Genomic DNA, 21,530 nt, shown 5'->3' on the forward strand with positions numbered 1-21,530 from the left:
CCTCACCGGCTTTCTTGTCTCTCAAGAATGGTATGCAAATTCTTTGAGCATTCTTAATCAGCAATCTAATTTTGCTGTGAGTCTCATGAAGAAGTCTTATATAAGGAAGTGTTGTGTAGAGTAAGGAACATGTGTTGTCTACCTAGTTATGTCAGTAAAACATTTGGCAAATCCTTTAAGCTCTCTGGACTGTGTTTTCATCACCTGAGTTATAAAGAGATGAATTGTCTTGCTTGTTCCTCACATAGTTCTGTTACTCAGTTTAAAGATGTTTGTTTTCTCTACAGCCATACACACTGCTGCTATGGATATGCTGGGAGGATCTGGTGTCGAAAGCCAATGTAGAAAAGTTGATATCATTGCAGATGCTGCATATTGCATTTTCAAAAAGCCAAAAAGTTTTACGGGCAACTTTATTATCGATGAAAATATCTTAAAAGAAGAAGGAATAAAAAATTTTGATGTCTATGCCATTACACCAGGTAATGCATTTAGTTTTAAAAAGTAGTGATGTGTTTGTCCACATTGTCTGCGACAGACATACATCTGTTTTGTGTATGTGTTTATGTGATTATAACATTGATACACTCTTTTTAAAAACTGTCTTGCCAGGGAAGGGAAAGACCCAGACTAACACAACTTTCAAAAAAGAGAAAGGAAAAACAGAAGTGAGCCCAAAGACTTTTTAACAGATATACAGAAAAGGTCCCATCAGCTTCTAACCCTTTCTAAATCTTAAAGCCAAAAATGAAAAATAGTTTCTGAAGTTGGTCTTAAAATAACATAGTAGAGATTTTGTTCAAGCACATGGTACAGATGATTCAGTGATAAGTTTCTTACAAAAACTTTGTTTTCTCTTTCCAAATGTTGTCTCTTAAGTGCAGTCTGAGTATAGCTTCATGATGAATGGTGAAGGTAACTGAACAGGGTCTGCCTCACATACAAGGCGGGGATTTGAGAAGTTCTCAGAAGACCCCTTGTTCAAAAATAATTCTTCCTGTTGTAACTACAGGGGATGATAGTGATGATAATGCTTTTTTACTTTACATATAAAATATAATGTATAATAGACAATCATAGTCCCAAATGGGAATTGTATTTGTGCAGAAGTATATTTTAAATATTAGTAATTAAGTTGAGCTCCTTGGTGACAGAAACCACATGTTTCTATTTGTATCGTCCCCGTCTCTTCAGTCTGAAACAAATTGAATGAAGTAGCTCTATATAGTTTAACAAAACATTTTTAAATATAGTGTTTATTTAACTTTCATAGCAGTCCTGTGAAGGAAGCAGTATTGTACAGAGATTAGGAATTGTGGAGTTTGGGAGGAGACAACCCAGTTCCCACTTCTGTTTAGCTGCTCAATAGCGGGGCAGCCTTAGGCAGGTCACCTGTTTCCTCTGAGCCTCATTTTCTTTATCGGTTAAAATATGGGAAAGATAGCTTCTACACAGGATTTTTGTAAGAACTAAATGCAAAAATGTATATCATGTGCTTGGCACAGTGCCTGGCTTGTGGTACAATCAGAGTATTCAGTAGTTAATATTTGTAGTGGAAAGAGGTTCCAAAGAGATTAAGCCTTTGCCTAAGAGCAGTCAGCTGCTAATAAGTGTCAAAACCTGAACCATACCCAGGTCTTCTGGATTCTGGTATAGTGAAACTGTCACTTTAGGTTTTAAAAATAGTGTCATTGTACACAAAATTTTAAATTCAATTTAAATTAAAAATTCTATCATATTGTATTGCAAACAATATGATCATCTACTACAATTAAGTGTTAGGATATAACAAAGACTGGTGCATCCCTGCCCTCCATTTTTTTTAATTTTCTGAGAGGGAAAAACAGACACACATTGACAGAGGTGGAAACCAAGTTCTTAATGAGGAACCCCCTTGTCTTAAGGGGGCCAGGTAAGAAATGAGCCCTGAGTATTTTGGAGGGAGGTAGGACAGAAGGGTTGCATGAGTAGATGAGAAGGGGTAGAAAGCTCTGGGGAGAGCAGTTGAGGGCTTATCAACTCTTTGGTTGGATCTTAAAGATGAAATTTTCCATAGGAGAGGAGGATAACTAGGTTACTGGAAAAGCGTTTTAGCTTAATGAAGGTCAGAGTTTGATATTCCTCCTGGGAGTCTTTTCCACAGCTCCAGAATGATCAGTGTAATAAAAACATATAGTGTTTCTTAAACAGATGTTAAAATCTGAATGCAGAAGTTGTTCCATTAACCTGATTGTTTGGGGATCAATTTTTCAGGCCATCCTTTGTTACCAGATTTCTTCTTGGATGAACAGCCAGCTATGGTTACAAACAAAGCAGACTCATATGGTAAGATGTAGACTGGATTTTCTGTGGGAAAATAAAGTTGCTAGCTTACGTATATCTTCCAAAATGTAGAATTGTACATTTCTGCTTTTAAACTATTTTGTATTTGGCAGGAAGTTGGGGGCAGCGCACCATATGGCTTGAGGGATCTTAGTGCTGTGTCCTAACCACTGGACCACCAGGGAATTCCCTATTTTTGTAATTTAAACTAGACAAGTAATGTCATAGTTAATTCTAGCAAAGGAGGTGTTTTTTTTTTTTCCTTCTATTGGTAAGAAGTTTTTATTATATTCTTTTCATTTAAGGAAAAAAGTTGTCTTTAAAATGCACCTTTTTAAGTTTTATTTCTTTTACTTGGCACCCTTTTTAGGTGTTTTGTGTTGATATTTTATTTTGAGGGAAAATGTGTCACGTTGTAGTACATCTGACACCATTCACAGAGTTTGTGCTATGAAATTAACTTCAAAGGAGGTTTGGATTTCTTTGTTTCCTTTTTTTAATTTAGAAACAACAGCTCCCTTAAATTGGTCCAGAGTTTACATTTTAATCTTTGTGTTCTGGCATTATGCCACTAACTTACTGAAAGGTGTCAGAAGAAACGCTCTTCAGTGAAAACCCATTAGAATTTCTCTCGTAGTTTATTAACAAGAATAGCCGTGCTTCCTCTGGACCCTCACCTTATTTTTATATTATAGACTGAATCTCCTAAGTGACCATAGATTTTTTAGATGCGGTTAGAAAGTTGAAGACAACGTTTCTTCTGTACTTTTAGGAAACCTATAGAATCTTACTGCAATGCATTTTAGTCCCAAACCTTATTTCCAGCTTAATCTTTTTATTAAATTAGTTAATATTTCTGGCTGCACTGGGTCTTCGTTGCTGCTCTTGGGTTTTCTGTAATTGCGGTGAATGGGGCTACTCTTCATTGCAATGCATGGACTTCTCATTCCAGTGACTTCTCTTGTTGCAGCGTGTGGGCTCTAGAGAGTGGGCTTAGGAGCTGCGGCACACCGGCTTAGTTGCCCCTGGCATGTGGGATCTTCCCAGACCAGGGACCAAACCTGTGTCCCCCGAATTGGCAGGTGGACTCTCAACCACTGGACTACTAGGGAAGTCCTCTGTGACATTTCTAGGTTGTAGTTTTGGGAGTCAGGATGTCTCTGGTTTAGGATTCTCTGGCCAGGTGGTCCATGGCTCAGAGGCCTGTTAGCTCATCTCGTGTGTTAGTGATATCTACAGCAGCATTTTTAATACATCAGTGATGTTACCAACAACAGGAATTTTAGTCAACTCGAGTTAATTGGTATTCAGTTAGCACAGAATTGAGATCAGAGGAAACAAGCAAAGGAATGAAGTTTTGGATGTAGAGGTTAATCATAACTTACTAGACTCATTTTAGGAGAACTTGATTTCATTTCCTTCCCAAAAGTTTCCATATTTGTTGTCTACTGACTGTCCCTTTGAAATACACTACCGGTTGGTTTGTCTCCTATAGTTTTATTCTCTTGTGTAGTCATCATGCTCTGCTTAAATGGTCTAGGTGATAAATGATGCCGTTTATCCCTTGGCAAGTGTCTTTCAAGACTACACTGAAGTTTTCATGGCTATCTCTTTGGCACCTCAGATGATACAGATGATATATCTTGATTAATGGACAAGTCACCTAAAGTAGTCACCTATTAGTAAGAGAGGTGTTCCAACAGTAATTGTATGATAAACTTAGTTCTGTGTGATGTGCCTTCTAAAACCAAATACATCCCTATATGTTTCCTGCCTCCAGAAACATGAAGCAAGCCTATGTCTTTGCCTTCTGCAGTTTTAGCAGCCTCTGCTGGGTCCAGTTCTGCTGAGTTTCTGTCTTAGTGCTATGCTCAGCCTGTATGTTGGCTATATAAAAATTACATAGTTAGATATAGAACACAATGTGGAGGAATATTACCCAGTCAGACTGCCTGGGTTGGGATTCCTGCTGTGCCACTTACTGCTGTGTGACCTTGGGTGGGTATTTCAGTTGCCATTTTTAGAACCTCACTCACTTCTTTTTACTTTAATCCTGAATTGCGTTTATTTTATTAAGCATACTGACGTGCTTTCTGAAACAAGGTATGTTATAAACAATAAGGAGAAACTAACTTTTTGTATTGACTTTATATCTGGTCACCTTCATGAGTTTTTGTTTTGTTTTGTTTTAGACTTCTAATAGCTTCTCATAGAGAGACAGTTACTGAAAGCATAGACTTTGGAGTAAGACAGATCTGGATACGAGTCCTGTCCCTGCTACTTTTGTCTCTGACCTTGGACAAGTCACTTCAGCTCTCTGAAACAGTTTTCTCATCTCTTACTTTCCTTATACAAGTATCATGAGGTTAGGTATGATAGAGTATCATGTTGTGAATTTTATATAGCAAATTCTCTATATGCATAAGTTGGTATAATTATCATTGAGTAATTTCTTGAATTTCCTAAGTGGTCAAACTTATTATCTGCATATAATAGTATCTTACAGGATTATTTCTGGCATGTATCTTAATATATTGACTCAACCTTCCAGAAGCATTCGGAAATATTTATTGAAATTATTTGTTTTAGGTATTCTTCTTTTATTCTTAATTTTATTGAGAAAATCTTTAGATTTTATCCATAAGTAAGATGTTAGATGTTGGTTAAGATTTTTCATCAGTTATTTAGATTAATGTCTAAATTTTTGTTATTGTTTCCTATATTTTATTTATTGTTCTGTTTTGAATACAGCATCAATTGGGTAACTTTCTTTTTCCATGTTCTTTTACTTGAAGGTTTGAAATGTCTCACTAAGTCATTTGAGTCTTTTCTGAAGTTGTTTCTTTGAAAATATTTTTACTTTCTCAGTCAATTAATGATTTTTTTCTAAAATGAAAAAACCCAGAACCAGCCATTTAAAGTTTTAAAATTTATTTAAGTACTGTCATGTAGTATTCATTTATAATTTAAGTTTTTTGTCTATTTTATCCCTTTTTATTTTATTTATTTATCCCTCTTTAGAGTTTATTTTTCTCTCCTTTTTTTTGGATTAGTTTTCTAGAAAGTTTTCAATTTTAGTGTATTTTATTATTTTTTGCTCTTAAGAACCAGGTTTTAAATTTTATTTCATTTTTCATACTTCTGCTTTTTTCTTTACTGATTCATTACTTCTATTACAACTTTAAGGTATGATCTACATATACTCCAAATTCATCATTTTAAAGTATGTCAGACAGTCAGTCAGTCAGTCAGTTCAGTCGCTCAGTCGTGTCCAACTCTTTGCGACCCCATGAATCGCAGCACGCCAGGCCTCCCTGTCCATCACCAACTCCCAGAGTTCAACCAGACTCACGTCCATCGAGTCAGTGATGCCATCCAGCCATCTCATCCTCTGTTGTCCCCTTCTCCTCCTACCCCCAATCCCTCCCAGCATCAGAGTCTTTTCCAATGAGTCAACTCTTCGCATGAGGTGGCCAAAGTACTGGAGCTTCAGCTTTAGCATCATTCCTTCCAAAGAAATCCCAGGGCTGATCTCCTTCAGAATGGACTGATTGGATCTCCTTGCAGTCCAAGGGACTCTCAAGAGTCTTCTCTAACACCACAGTTCAAAAGCATCAATTCTTCGGCGCTCAGCCTTCTTCACAGTCCAACTCTCACATCCATACATGACCACAGGAAAAACCATAGCCTTGACTAGACGAACCTTTGTTGGCAAAGTAATGTCTCTGCTTTTGAATATGCTATCTAGGTTGGTCATAACTTTCCTTCCAAGGAGTAAGTGTCTTTTAATTTCATGGCTGCAGTCACCGTCTGCAGTGATTTGGGAGCCCATAAAAATAAAATCTGACACTGTTTCCACTGTTTCCCCATCTATTTCCCATGAAGTGATGGGACCAGATGCCATGATCTTTGTTTTCTGAATGTTGAGTTTTAAGCCAACTTTTCACTCTCCTCTTTTACTTTCATCAAGAGGCTTTTTAGTTCCTCTTCACTTTTTGCCATAAGGGTGGTGTCATCTGCATATCTGAGGTTATTGATATTTCTCCTGGCAATCTTGATTCCAGCTTGTGCTTCTCCCAGCCCAGCATTTCTCATGATGTACTCTGCATATAAGTTAAATAAGCAGGGTGACAATATACAGCCTTGATGTACTCCTTTTCCTGTTTGGAACCAGTCTGTTGTTCCATGTCCAGTTCTAACTATTGCTTCCTGAGCTGCATATAGGTTTCTCAAGAGGCAGGTCAGGTGGTCTGGTATTCCCATCTCTTTCAGAATTTTCCACAGTTTATTGTGATCCACACAGTCAAAGGCTTTGGCATAGTCAATAAAACAGAAATAGATGTTTTTCTGGAACTCTCTTGCTTTTTCGATGATCCAGCGAATGTTGGCAATTTGGTCTCTGGTTCCTCTGCCATTTTTAAAACCAGCTTGAACATCTGGAGGTTCACGGTTCACGTATTGCTGAAGCCTGGCTTGGAGAATTTTGAGCATTACTTTACTAGCATGTGAGATGAGTGCAATTGTGCGGTAGTTTGAGCTTTCTTTGGCATTGCCTTTCTTTCTTAGGGATTGGAATGAAACCTGACCTTTTCCAGTCCTGTGGCCACTGCTGAGTTTTCCAAATTTGCTGGCATATTGAGTGTAGCACTTTCACAGCAATATCTTTCAGAATTTGAAATAGCTCAACTGGAATTCCATCACCTCCACTAGCTTTGTTCATAGTGATGCTTTCTAAGGCCCATACTTAAAGTATGTAGTTAAGTAATTTTTAGTATATTCACAAAATTCTGCAACCATTTGATTCATTAATTTAAAATTTTCTTGCTTTATTTCTTTCTTTTCTGTTTTCTTTTTGAGATTGCATATTTTTGTTCTTTTCATGCTTGCTAGGCTAATACTTTATTTTTATTTCTTTAAAAATAATAAAATTATTTTGACTGTGCATTTACCCCCTTAATATAACTTTGTCCACATCCAATAGATTTTGTAATGTACTTTAATCAATTCTGATATCATTTTAAATTAATTTATATATAAAAAGCTTAGTATAGAAAGAATAAAGAAAAATTCAAAAACCATGTGTAACCTGCCATCCAAATATAAATACTGTTTGTGTCTTGGTTTATTTCTTTCCAGTCACTTACATTTTCTGAAACTGTAACTTAAAATTCATATCCACAAATATATATTTCACCTGATTGGATCATATTGTATTTAATTGTATATGCTTCATTTTACTTAATTTTATATCCTGACTATTATCCATGTTTTCAAAAACAAATTTTTGAAATGGCAACTTAGTGTTGAGTGAATGTACTGTCATATGAATGTACTGTTTATTTTAGTGGTTCATAATTGTTTCATTGTATAAATGTTACAGGATTTTCTTTTAGTAGGTCACTGAAAGTGGATGATCAGGCAGTGGGAGGGTTCCTGACACATATTACCAAGTTTCCTCCCAGAATTATAAATACTGGTTGTGTATGAGTATCTCCCTCACTGCGCTGTCAGCATTAAATATTGAAATACATATCTGAATTTTTTAATTGGCTTCTAAATAATAACACTTTAGTCTTTGGATCTTAAGTATTTGACCTTTAAAATCTGCTGGACTTTAGAAAAGGAAAAGGCTTTTACTGTTTTTTTAATTTGTCTGTGGAAGCATAATGGAAGGTAATTTGTATGCAACAAATTTAAGATACTTTTAATTGATTATATTGTCCTAGGTATATCTTTGTGCTGCTGATTAGATTTTATTTACTAGCCTTTGGTGAGTTATATTGGGCAATATGCTGCTGCTGCTGCTAAGTTGCTTCAGTCGTGTCCGACTCTGTGCGACCCCATCCCTGGGACTCTCCAGGCAAGAACACTGAAGTGGGTTGCCATTTCCTTCTCTAGTGCATGAAAGTGAAAAGTGAAAGTGAAGTCCCTCAGTCATGTCCGACTTTTTGTGACCCCATGGATTGCAGCCCACCAGGCTCCTCCGTCCATGGGATTTTCCAGGCAAGAGTACTGGAGTGGGGTGCCATTGCCTTCTCTGATTGGGCAATATGACTAGGTATAGTTTGAGTTGGGAAATAGATGGAGAACTGATCTTCAGCCTAAAGTACAGATTGTCCTTTGAATTAAGTAACAAATTGCTCTCACCTGTTTCTGGGTGTAGCCAAACTGCCCACAAATGATTCCAAGAGGATAAATAAAGACATGTTCATATTGAGGGACAGCTTCATACTAAGGGATCCGAACAGTCCTGTGCACTGCAGATCTTCTCCCCTGGTCCATCATATGCTAATGGTCATTGCCAGTGGTTTAAGTGAATACAAAATGTTGCAACCTGTATTCCCGTGGCCTTGGTTTCTAGGCAGTGGGGCCTTCATGAAACTAATACGTGGTTTGATCTCTCTCTTCATCAAGTGGGAGGGACCAATTAGACTGAAATTGGGAAAAGTAATGAGTTTGTGTGATTTAAGACATTTTGAGCCTTCTTTCTTTCAGAGTAGGCTATTCTCAGTTTTTACATGATTTTTACTTAAAGAGGCATTTCCATTCCCTGAAAGCAGGAGGCAGGTTCAATCCAGGGATGCAGTGAAAGTGAAAGTCGCTCAGTCATGTCCGACTCTTTGCTACCCCATGGGCTATACAGTCCATGGAATTCTCCAGGCCAGAGTACTGGAGTGGGTAGCCTTTCCCTTCTCCAGGGAATCTTCCCAACCCAGGGATGAAGAGACTAGGTGAATAAGTTTAATTTAGAGGTAAAATTGTTGAGTTCACTTGGCTGTTGATTCAAGTTGCAGTTTCCAGTTCAATTCCACTAATTTATATAGTGATATTCTGATCTCCATCTTTCTGACTCCATGGTGTTCTTTCCTCATTTGGTTTTAGAACTCAGAGGTGATGATAAAGGAGTGATTAATTGTTACCACTAAAACTCCAGTAGTTTGTTTAGATCTATTTACTATAAACACTGTACAGTTTGTAATTTTTTTAACCTAATCTTGAGAGCTTTTTACTTGAAGAGTATAAACCATTTAGATTTGCAATCATAACTGATGTGTTTGGTTGTTATTCCATATGTTTGATTTGTGCTTTTAAGATGCCATTGAACATATTTAAGGTCATTTTGGTCAAGTGATAGCAAGTCTGTTTTGCTAATTAATTAATTTTGTGTGGGACCTTACATTGCCTGGGCCTTAAAGGCACTCACATCAATAACATTTTATAGGTGCTGTTCCAGAATTGAAAGAAGAGAAGACGCAGCCACCACCAAAAGCGCGTTCTGGAGCTGTGGAGGAAACATTCAGAATTGTTAGGGACTCACTCAGTGATGAGATTGTTAAAGCCACTCAAGCCGTCTATCAGTTTGAACTCTCAGGTAACGGTTACTTCTGGTAATCTGTAGCTTTTATTGAAACAAAGTAGGGTATTTTCTATAGAAGTATATCAGCTTCCAGTAGTAATCACCTGGATAGATGGCTATATCCAGAACCTTTACCCTAGAATGTAGACATTTAAGAATAGCAGATAACTACTGATTTGTATTTTTGTGTTTTCTTTTTGGTTTTTGTGCGTCTGTCAAAGCTCAGTTGGTAAATCATCTGCCAGCAATGCAGGAGACGTGGGTTCGATTCTTGGGTCAGGAAGATCCCCTGGAGAAAGAAATGGCAACTCTCTCCAGTATTTTTGCCTGGAGAATCCCATGGGCAGAAGAGCCTGGCAGGCACAGTCCATGAGATTGCAAGAATCAGACATGACTTAGAGACTAAACCATCAATATCAAAGCTTTGGATTTGTGGTTATGTTGGGGTTCCTATATGTCAACCTATAATTATATCTACTTGTTTTAAACTGGTAGTTCACATATAAGTGATACACTTGTTTTCTACTTGTTTTTGTAGTTCTTATTTGTATTTTTAAGTTAATATCAGTGCATATGGACATATGTAAAATAGAATTTCCTTATAGATACTTCCAGTCTTAACATCTTGGTGTATGAAATTGAGAGAAAAAACTTATTTAGAAGACAGGTAGTATAATACAGTAATTTATTAGCCATGGGCATCTTGCCTTTTTTTTTTTTTGGGCTGCACCACACACGGCTTGTGGGATTTTACTTCCCTGACAAAGGACTTAACCTGAGCCCATAGCAGTGATAAGCACTGAGTCCTAACCACTAGACTGCCAGGGAATGCTCTTGCTATTTTTTAATCTTTGAGATTATTCTGATCAGTCTGAATGCAGTCAGCTTTTAAAATCTCTCAATATTTTTCTTCTCAGTACAGTTTTAATACATGTTAATGATAGTTTTAAGAATTAGCTACCACAGTCCCATTGCACACAAACTTTGACATTACCAATTCTTTTATCCTTTATCACTTCTACTTTATCTTAATCCATCTGCATCTTCTTGTTTTTACTTCCTTTCCCTAGAAGCCGAAGTCCATTGCTTCAGTCACTGTCTTGCCTGTATCCTAAACTTCCTCACCTACTGCTTGTGTCACCAACTGTCAAAATCCTAGTCCTGGATGATCAGGCTATCTGCCTGCTCCACACTTGAGTCCAGGCTGCCAAGTCTTGCTGGGAAAATGTGGGGAGGGGAGTCACACCACCAGTGAATCTGTACCAATAACAATTCATCATTGGCCCTCTGCACCTGGGGTCTAAGCAGCACATCAGAATTCATTGTTTCCATAGTCAGCTTCTTGCCTCATTTTCCACAGTGACTATTTTAAACCTTTCAGTGCTCCTCAAATCTCCTCTCTCTCCCTTTACCACTTTCCTGCACATTTCTGCAGATAATCCCACCTCCTCTTTCACAGAGATAAGGGAAGCCACCAGATAGGAATTTATTTAGCTTCCTGCCATCTGATACCAAACCGATAGACCTCTCATCTTCCTCTCCCAGCAGGTCGAGCTCAACTCCAGATGCATGCATCTTAAGCTTTAAGATCCATACTGATCCCCGCAGGGCATGCTAAAATGCAGAATCTGACTCAGTAGGTCTGAGGTAGGGTCTGAAGTCTGCATTTCTGACCTGATGACAGTATCGCAGTTCACAGATCACACTTTGAGTAGCAAAATTCTAGATCCCGTTTTCTCTGGCCTCCTTAGGGAATATGTGTTGTCTCTTCCACCTGTTTGTCCTGAAGCCTCCTTCCCAGTGGCTTTTTAACATTCCCAAAGTCTATTCTATCTTTAAAAATAATACAGCAGTAACAACGCTTCCAATCACACTGCTCACCCCCCATCTTTCTTCTCCCTTTCAGAGCCAAACTCATTTTCACGTACACCTCTCTCTGCTCTGGTGTCATTTTCCTCCATCCCGCTGAGTTTGCTCTCACCAAAGTCCTCAGTGACTTCTGTGTGACCAGTGGGCATTTGTCATTCTTGCCTTGTCACCACTCTGCAACAGTGGGTACTGTTGACCATGCTTTCCTTCCGGAAATGCCTGTTTGCTTCTCTTCTCTGCCTGTAATCACACTTTGTCAGTCTCCTGTGCTACATGCTTCTCCATCCTTTTCTTAAATGTTGATATTCTTCAGGTCACTGTCTTGGAATTCTTTGTATTCTCCAGACTTTGTCTCGGAAAACCCCAACCACTCACATGGCTTCAGTGACCATCAGAGCTGCTTCCTTATGTATCGCTCTTTCTAGCATGGTCAGACTTCATGTGACATTTTCACCCAGCTATCACAAAGATGCCTCAGTCTGAAAATGTTCGTAATAATTCATCATTCCCAATACCCGCCTTTGGCACTACTTGTTAAATTTACTCAATAGTCCTCTCTCAGAAAAACAAAACAAAACAAAACACCACCATTATTTATCCAGCTTCCCAAGCCAAAAACTAGCAAAGTAAATCATTCTTCTGCACCCTCCCTACCTTTCCCTCTTCATATGCAATCAGTTACCTAATTCTGTGGCACTGCTTTGATAAGTGCTCACTCACATATGCCAACTTTTACCCATTTTCACTGCTGTGATCCTGACCCAGGCATACAGCCTCAAGCTCCTGAACAGCCCCAGTCCCTTCCTAAATTGTCCTCTGCATCCTCTATTTATTTATGTATGACTGCACTGGGTCTTCGCTGTCCCACACGGCCTTTCTCCAGCTGTGCCGAGCGGGGGCTCTTCTCTAGTTACGGTGCGTGGGCTTCTCACTGCTGTGGCTTCTCTGGTTGTGGAGCATGGGCTCTAGGGCAGGCAGGCTTCAATAGTTGCAGCTCATGGGCTTAGTTGCCCTACAACACGTGGAATCTTCCCAGACTAGGGATTCAACCCGTGTCCCCTGCATTGGCAGGCAGATTCTTTACCACTGGACCATCGGGAAAGTCCCTCTGCATCCTCTTTATCCCTCTCTAACATAGTATTCTCTACACTGCTGTTAGGGTGATCTATGTAAAGTGCAAACCTAATGCCATTCTCCTTCCATGGTATATCCCGTGGAATAAAGACAGGGACTGCCTTATGAGTTCATCTGAGGCCACCATCCACTCTCTTTCTATCTTCTGTACTTTTTCAGTTCCTCTTCTAGCAAATTCTTACCTAACTTTTAAATCTCTGCTTTGGCTGGACTTTCCTGACTCCACATTGCCCTCTATTTCATCTTTTGTATGAAACATGTTATTGCAGAGTCTTCAGAGCCTATCCTAGTGCCTGGCACATAATAAGTTCTTAAATATTGAATTTTATAGAGGCCTGGGAATTTCAGCCTGGGTAACAGCATTATGTATAATTATTCTAACTGTACAGTTATTAAGAAGAACAGAGCTTCATTGATATTTATTTCTATATCTTTGTTTTCTGTGTAGGTGAAGATGGTGGAACATGGTTTCTTGATCTTAAAAGCAAGGGTGGTAATGTTGGATATGGAGAGCCTTCTAATCAGGCAGATGTGGTAATGAGTATGTCTACTGATGATTTTGTAAAAATGTTTTCAGGTGAGTTTTTAAATTTTACTAGTTGACTGATTGCTCAAGAAAAATTTTGTTCTAACATTTTGCTTTCAGTTCAGTCACTCAGTCACGTCCTACTCTTTGTGAGCCCATGGACTGCAGCATGCCACGCTTCCCTGTCCATTGCCAACTCCCGGAGCTTGCTCAAACTCATGTCCATTAAGTCGATGATGCCATCCAACCATTTCATCCTCTGTTGTCCCCTTCTCCTCCTGCCTTCAATCTTTCCCAGCATCAAGGTCTTTTCTAATGAGTCAGTTCTTCACATCAGGTGGCCAAAGTATTGGAGTTTCATCTTCAGCATCAGTCCTTCCAAAGAATATTCAGCACTGCTTTCCATTATGATTGACTGGTTTGATCTCTTTGTAGTCCAAGGGACTCTCTCTTGAGAGTCTTCTCCAACACCACAGTTCAAAAGCATTGATTCTTTGGTGATCAGCTTTCTTTATAATCCAACTCTCACATCCATACATGACTACTGGAAAGACCATAGCTTTGACTATATGGACCTTTGTCAGTAAAGTAATATCTCTACTTTTTAATATTCTGCTTTACATTACATTTTACTTTATCCCTTTTCAAATAATCAAGACTCAAACATGTTGTAGCAGTGCAGTCTTAGTGACTATTTGTTGATTTGAAGAGTACATAGTTTTGGAATGGTGATTCTTATCGTTACCTCTGCTGACCTTTCTACTTCATCCAACAATGGGGGGCACAGATGTGAAAATACTCTTTTTGCATGACTGAAAAGCTAAAAGACAGTACTGGGAACTGAGAGATAAATCAGAAGAACTCCTAGGTAGACTTCATTTCTGCCAATTGGACTAAGATATCATTTCCAATAACAGCTTGGAAACTGGAGGTGCTAAACTTAGCTGCAGCTCATCTATAGAGAGTAAAATCACGCTTCAGTCTTGCCAGCTACTGTAATAGGAAACTGTAGCCATATCCCATGGCCCAGTGACCCTGTTTCTGAGGAATCCATAACCAAGAAAAGCTTGTACATCATTTTCTATTCTGCCTATGTATCTTTAATTGTACTAGAAAAATGTTAGGGTAATCTTTTCTATTTTCTACTCTGCAATACAACTCCAGATGGGTAGTTAATTAACACATGTACTTATAGAGTGAAGTTGCTCAGTTGTGTCCTACTCTTTGCAACCCCATGGTATGTAGCCTGCCAGGCTCCTCCATCCATGGGATTTTCCAGGCAAGAATACTGGAGTGGGTTGCCATTTCTCCAGGGGATCTTCCCAGGTTTGAACCTAAGAAGACCCAGGGATTGAACTTGGGGCTTCTTTATTGCAGGCAGACTCTTTACCATCTGAGCCACCAGCTCAAATACTGAAATAGTAGCACTTTAAACAAAAGTATTATAACATTTTAGCCTCAAGATCCTACAGATTCATTTGAGTTATGAATGTTATTCTTTGTTCTCTTTTAACCTTCATAAATTGAAGATCAGTCAGAATGTACTCTGTGCTGTGTAAATCTTGTTTTCCATTTCTAGCCTGGGATGCTCATGGCCTACATACTATCAGAGCCAGTTTGTGTTTGATGTGTATGATGTTACTAATGACTGAGGTTTCTTCAACATCTGCTCCCTGCCCCCATTTTTTAAGCAGTAATGCTAAATATTCGTGGTTCAGAAATTAGAAAATATGCTTAGGAATAAGGAAAGTAAATAAAAATATCTTTATTGTACTACTGAAGAATGACCATCAGTTGATTTTTGGTTTAAAGTTTAAGCAAAATATGTTTGGTTTAAACGCATTCTCCTTTAAGAAACCATAGCCATGTCTGTGACCTAATCTATATAGTGGATATGTTATAAATATAAAATATATATATATTTTGAATGTATATAAATATGTATGTGTGCTTATAAAAACATGATTATATCATTGTTTGGTAACCTTTTTCACTTATTACAACATCTTTTAATGTTAACGAAGAGTTATCTTTGTAATCATTTTTAATGGTTTCTTTAGTGTTTGTTTAGTATTTCAAAATCTGTTTCCCTGTAGGGCTTAAACACAGTGCTTTGGATGCTCAGTAAATGTTTGGAGATTTTGAACCTTATAAATATGTAATATTTTGAACTTAAAGATATTTAAAAATGAAAAAAATATTATTGTCATTTCACAAGTAGTTACAGCTCACATGTATATGATTACTGTTGAGTTAAGCAGTATTCCCAATAATGGCTTGAGATAAAAGATTTTCTCCATTTTATAAAAAGAAAGACTGAGATATTGATGAATTAAATAATTAATACAGAGTCACTTGGTGGGTGAGTCAATGTTGGAGTTAGGATTAGAATCCAAGCTAACTCCCAAGCTCTTACTCTTCTAAATCATTATGGTATTTTTGCCCTTCAGAGGAGAAAGAGTCCAGTGACCTCTTTAATTTACATTTTATTTATGTAAAATAAACTTGTAACAGTGAACTTTACATTTATGTCTTTCTGTGAATGTGCCCCTGGATTGACTGGGGGAGGTCAGTCAGCTAAATGAGTAATTTATATATATATATATATATTTTTTTTTTTTTTTCTTACAAGATTTATAGCAGCAGTTCAGATTGGGAACAGATAAGCTTTGCTTCTGTTTCTTATGTCTTTTCATTCTTACTCTTTATCCCATCTACTCTCCTTTGAACTGGTGCAATTTAGGCCTCATATCCTAAGCATTTTCCTTTAAGAAACCATAGCCATGTCTGTGACCTAATTTATATAGTGGATGTGTTATTAATATCAAAAATCTCTCCTTTTGGCCAGTAGAGGCCACTGTATGGTAAAGCATTATAACAGAAAGAAAATAAATTGTACAAGATTTACCTGATTAGTATTTTGGGAGGAGAAACACACACACACACATGCACACATATAAAATTGTGCTTCAGATCAGATCAGATCAGTCGCTCAGTCGTGTCCGACTCTTTGCGACCCCATGAATCGCAGCACGCCAGGCCTCCCTGTCCATCACCAACTCCCACCAACTCCCGGAGTTCACTGAGACTCACGTCCATCGAGTCAGTGATGCCATCCAGCCATCTCATCCTCTGTCGTCCCCTTCTCCTCTTGCCCCCAATCCCTCCCAGCATCAGACTCTTTTCCAATGAGTCAACTCTTCGCATGAGGTGGCCAAAGTACTGGAGCTTCAGCTTTAGCATCATTCCTTCCAAAGAAATCCCAGGGCTGATCTCCTTCAGAATGGACTGATTGGATCTCCTTGCAGTCCAAGGGACTCTCAAGAGTCTTCTCCAACACCACAGTTCAAAAGCATCAATTCTTCGGCGCTCAGCCTTCTTCACAGTCCAACTCTCACATTCATACATGACCACAGGAAAAACCATAGCCTTGACTAGACGGACCTTTGTTGGCAAAGTAATGTCTCTGCTTTTGAATATGCTATCTGGGTTGGTCATAACTTTCCTTCCAAGGAGTAAGCGTCTTTTAATTTCATGGCTGCAGTCACCATCTGCAGTGATTTGGGAGCCCATAAAAATAAAATCTGACACTGTTTTCACTGTTTCCCCATCTATTTCCTATGAAGTGGTGGGACCAGATGCCATGATCTTCATTTCTGAATGTTGAGCTTTAAGCCAACTTTTTCACACTCCACTTTCACTTTCATCAAGAGGCTTTTTAGTTCCTCTTCACTTTCTGCCATAAGGGTGGTGTCATCTGCATATCTGAGGTTATTGATATTTCTCCCGGCAATCTTGATTCCAGCTGTGTTTCTTCCAGTCCAGCGTTTCTCATGATGTACTCTGCATATAAGTTAAATAAACAGGGTGACAAAAGATTGTGCTTACTAGCAGTATTTTTCAGAACAGTTTTGTTAAAGTACAGTTTTATTAACAGTTTTGTTAACTTACATACCATAAAATCCACTCACTGTCAGTGTATATGATTTTTAGTAAATTTATAGGATTGTACAACATCACTTATAATCCATTTTGAGAACATTCTATAACTCCTTCCAAAATTCTCTGTCTCTTTGCAGTCAGTTCCTCTTTACTGCCCAGCCAGCCCACACTGACTTGCTGTTTATAGATTTGCTGTTTCTGAACATTTCATATAAATGAAATTAAACAATATAGTCTTTCATTTTCTTTTACTTCATCCATCATGTTGTAGCATGTATCAATAGTTCAGTTCCTTTTCGTTGCTGAATAATATTCCATTATATGGATATAGCTCATACTTATCCACTCACCAGCTGGCAGGCATTTGGGTTGTTTTAAACAGCTTCCCTCATAGCTCAGTTGGTAAGGAATCTGCTTGCAATGCAGGAGACCCCGGTTCTATTCCTGGGTCGGGAAGATCTGCTGGAGAAGGGATAGGCCACCCACCCCAGTATTCTTGGGCTTCTCTTGTGGCTCAGCTGGTAAAGAATCTGCCTGCAATGCAGGAGACCTGGGTTCAACCCCTGGATTGAGAAGACTCCCCTGAAGAAGGAAAAGGCTACCCACTCCAGTATTCTGGCCTGGAGAATTCCATGGACTGTATAGTCCATGGGGTCGCAAAGAATCAGACAAGACTGAGCGACTTTCACTTTCAAACAGTTTTTGGCTATTATGAATAATGCTGCTGGGAATATTTTCATACACATATTTGTATAGATATATATCTTCATTTCTGTTGGGTTGATTCCTAAGAGTGGAATTGATTATTTTCTGGGTAGAGATTTCCTGCTTGAAATTCATCTTCCCTTAGAATTTTGAAGTCATTGCTCCGTCTTCTAAGATTACCATGGAGGATTTGATATTATTCTTTATTCTTAATCTTTTGTATCAACTCCTCCTCTTTCTGAAAGTTTTGGAATCAAAATGGTCTCTCTCTCTAGTATTCTGAAACTTCACAATGATCCTAGGTGGTCTGGTCATTTTTCATTCATCTTCCTGGATAGTTGATGGGCTCTTTGGAAATGTATCTTATATTATTTCTTTGTTAGTTCTCAATTTTATCACTTCTCACATTCTGAAGGAAATATTATATCTCCGATATAATCCTCTCACATTTAGGGCCTTCTTATTCTTTCTTTTGTATTCCTTTACATATATATACATATATATCTGTAGATAGCTCAGTTGGTAAAGAATCCGCCTGCAATGCAGGAGACCCCAGTTAGATTCCTGGGTTGAGAAGATCCACTAGAGAAGGGATAGGCTAACCACTCCAGTCTTCTTGGGCTTCCCTTGTGGCTCAGCTGGTAGAGAATTCGCCTGCAATGTGGTCGACCTGGTTTCGATCCCTGGGTTGGGAAGATCCCCTGGAAAAGGGAAAGGCTACCCACTCCAGTATTCTGGCCTAGAGAATTCCATGGACTGCATAGTCTGTGGGGTCGCAAAGAGCCGGACACAACTGAGCGACTTTCACTTTACATATATATGTATATAGTAAGGAGAGTCTTCTTTTGAAAAGGTTATTGTGTATATGGGGGGGACTAGTTTGTGGAGAGAGGCTTTTTTAGTAGTGAGAGGAGGAGTATTGCAATAAAGAGACTGACTGCTGTGACCAGAAGAAGATCGCAAGTGTCTCCTTTCTATTATATTTTAATATTGTTGATTTATCAAAATCTTAATTTCCAAGAGTTCACTCACATTTTCTCAGTTTCTTTCTTGTTCTTACTGTCCCCTTCTTCCTCTTCACTCTACTCCATTCTGTTCCCTTTCACCTGCTTCTCCCCCTTCCTTTCCTTCCTCTTTTCTCTCCTGCATTTCATCCCCTCCTCTTTTTCTCCCTTTCCAGGGCTTCTGCTCCTCCCAGACCCTTTCTTCCAGCATCCAGTTCTTGATACATTGTTACAGCTTCTCTTATCAATGAGGACATGAATTTTGTTTATTTACTACTTTTACATTTTTCCTGCGCCTGCAGTCTCTGTTTCCCCCAAATTGCTTTCATCTGTTTTTGGTTTGGAGTGATCTATATATATATATCAGAGATATTTGTCTCCATTTGATGACCAAGCAGCAGCAGCAGCATCTTTACAGGCAAAGCTCTGTAAAGCTGATTGGAAGCTGTGTATGCATGAGTGGGGCTGTGGACTATGGTGGGTTTTACTAGAGAGTGAGAGAGCAAGGAGCAGTTTTTTAGCTGAAGCCTAACAGTGAAAAGACCGTTAGGAAGTGAAAGCAGCAAGCAAAAACAAAGTTCTCTCCCTCCAGGAGCTCCTATTTATTATGTGTTATTATTACCTACAATTCTGTTTTAATGCTCACCATTTTATATTCTGGCATTTCTGTGGTTAAAATACTGTTGAGACATACTTTATATCTATACTTTTACTGTCATTTCTTAAAAATGTTATACTCATTTATGCCATTTGAGTTTTTGAATCTAAATTTGAAATATTAAGAGTTTTAATGAACTACAAAGGTTGAAAAATTAATTAAAATAGGTAGTATTTGTTTACTACAACTCATTTGAGGACCATCTATTCTTTAGTGTTGTGTATCTAACATATAAATGTTGCAGCTTTTTGACATCTTTTGTTGATTGTTGTTTTTATATTATCTCTTATAAGATACTGTTAAAATCTAAATCGAGGAGTTGGGATTCCCAAGACACTGATAAAAAAATGGTATAAAAGAAATTTTTGTGCTTCAGAGGTTTATAGAACTCAGAAATTCTTTTTTATAATACATTGTTCTTGAAGTGGTATATCCCTATGGGCATTAATGCTGCTTTTTCCTCTCTCATTTCCTCATTTTAGGGAAACTAAAACCAACAATGGCATTCATGTCAGGAAAATTGAAGATTAAAGGAAACATGGCCCTGGCAATCAAATTGGAGAAGCTAATGAATCAGATGAACTCCAAGCTATAAAGAGAAAAGAAAATATGTTGACTGCTAAGCTCAAAAAGTAAAAGGGCTCAACAGTTAAAACTGAATATTTCTTTTCATCCCCATTATATTACAAGGATATGCATGTTTGTTCTGGAAAAAAATAGAATTTCTGTATCTATAAGATTTGAAATTGTAATTAAAACAGCTATCCAACTAGACATAAGCATCATTAAGTAGTCTTGTATCTCATATACCATCATCTTCTAGGAAAAGTATTATTAGTGATCAGTCAGGGTCAGGCAGTAACATTAACTCTTTTCGTATCTTCTTCCTGTGTAAAATGAGACTAGACTGTTTTCAAATTTTCAGTTTAGGATTGTATACTAATGATATTTTAGGTTTAAAAATTTGTTTTAAAGAAGATCTTTTATAGTGCATTTTCAGAGAAATCATATAATAGACTACTTAATAAATACTATTTGTGAATATGAATTAAACAAAAACATTTTTTCATTTTGTTAACTACCTTTCTAAATGTAAGTTACCTATAGGAAAATATTATTGATATAATTCAACTAATTGCAGTATAGATCCTATTTTAAATTATGTAAGGATATTCTAAAATAAAATACTTTCTTTCCAGAAGCATGCACTTGGTCACAGTGTTTTGAAATGATAATATTAAAATAGATGGTTATGGGCTGAATGGTATGCCCCCTTCATATACTTAAGTCCTAACCTTGAGAATCTTAGAACGTGACTGTGTTTGGAGGCCTTTAAACAAGCGATTAAGTTAAAACCAGGCTTTTAGGGTGGGTCATAATCCATTCTGATTGGTATCCTTGTAAGAGGAAATTTGGACACAACACAGAAACCAAGGAGGCACAGAGAATGACCATGGGGGACGAGCAAGATGGCAGTCACCCGCAAGCCAAGGGGAGAGGCCCTGGAGGAAACTGAACCCATTGACACCTTGATCTCAGACGAGTCTCCAGAAGTGGAAGAAATTTCTGTTGCTTTATCCACCCAGTTTGTGGCATTTTGTTATTGTAGTTCTAGCAAAGTAATACAATAGTTCGTTTGTATTTATGTTACAAACACAACTTCCTGTGCCTGACCCACAGTGGAGGCCAAACAAACTGAAACATGGGAGTTTGGAGAAGAAAAAGGTTTATCACAGGGCCAACCAAACAAGGAGAATGAACGGGTGGCTCCTGCCCTGAAAACCCAAACTCCCCGATTATTTTCAGGGAGAAGTTTTTAATAGGCAAACTTTGGGGTGAGGGCTGCAGGGTGTGTGACCTTATTCTGATTAGTTGGTAGTGAGGTAACAGGGAGGTGTTTCAGGAATCTTGACGTGAGCCTGAAGTTAACCATTCTCCACCTGGGAGGGGGAGCCTTAGTTCCTGCAGTAAAATCAAAAGTATTGTCATATATGTATCCCTTGAGGAGGAACC

General features: G+C 38.1%; 1 protein-coding gene across 2 annotated transcripts in view; it reads left to right on the forward strand.

Moving 5' to 3' along the window:
- The window catches only part of HSDL2 (hydroxysteroid dehydrogenase like 2), a 59,854-nt gene extending 39,133 nt beyond the window's left edge, over window positions 1–20,721 (forward strand). The window contains exons 7-11 of one of the 2 annotated variants that reach the window (XM_055579330.1): window positions 288–482; window positions 2,254–2,325; window positions 9,545–9,694; window positions 13,131–13,259; window positions 20,000–20,721. In XM_055579330.1, the coding sequence (XP_055435305.1) occupies window positions 288–482; window positions 2,254–2,325; window positions 9,545–9,694; window positions 13,131–13,259; window positions 20,000–20,112 (659 nt within the window). In that variant the 3' untranslated portion in view covers window positions 20,113–20,721. The remainder of the gene's footprint in view (window positions 1–287; window positions 483–2,253; window positions 2,326–9,544; window positions 9,695–13,130; window positions 13,260–19,999) is intronic. The other variant, XM_055579331.1, reaches the window with a different exon arrangement.
- The last annotated feature ends 809 nt before the right edge of the window (window positions 20,722–21,530 follow it).

The sequence above is a fragment of the Bubalus kerabau genome, chromosome 4, assembly GCF_029407905.1.
Source record: "Bubalus kerabau isolate K-KA32 ecotype Philippines breed swamp buffalo chromosome 4, PCC_UOA_SB_1v2, whole genome shotgun sequence".
NCBI classification, from domain to species: Eukaryota; Metazoa; Chordata; class Mammalia; order Artiodactyla; family Bovidae; genus Bubalus; species Bubalus kerabau.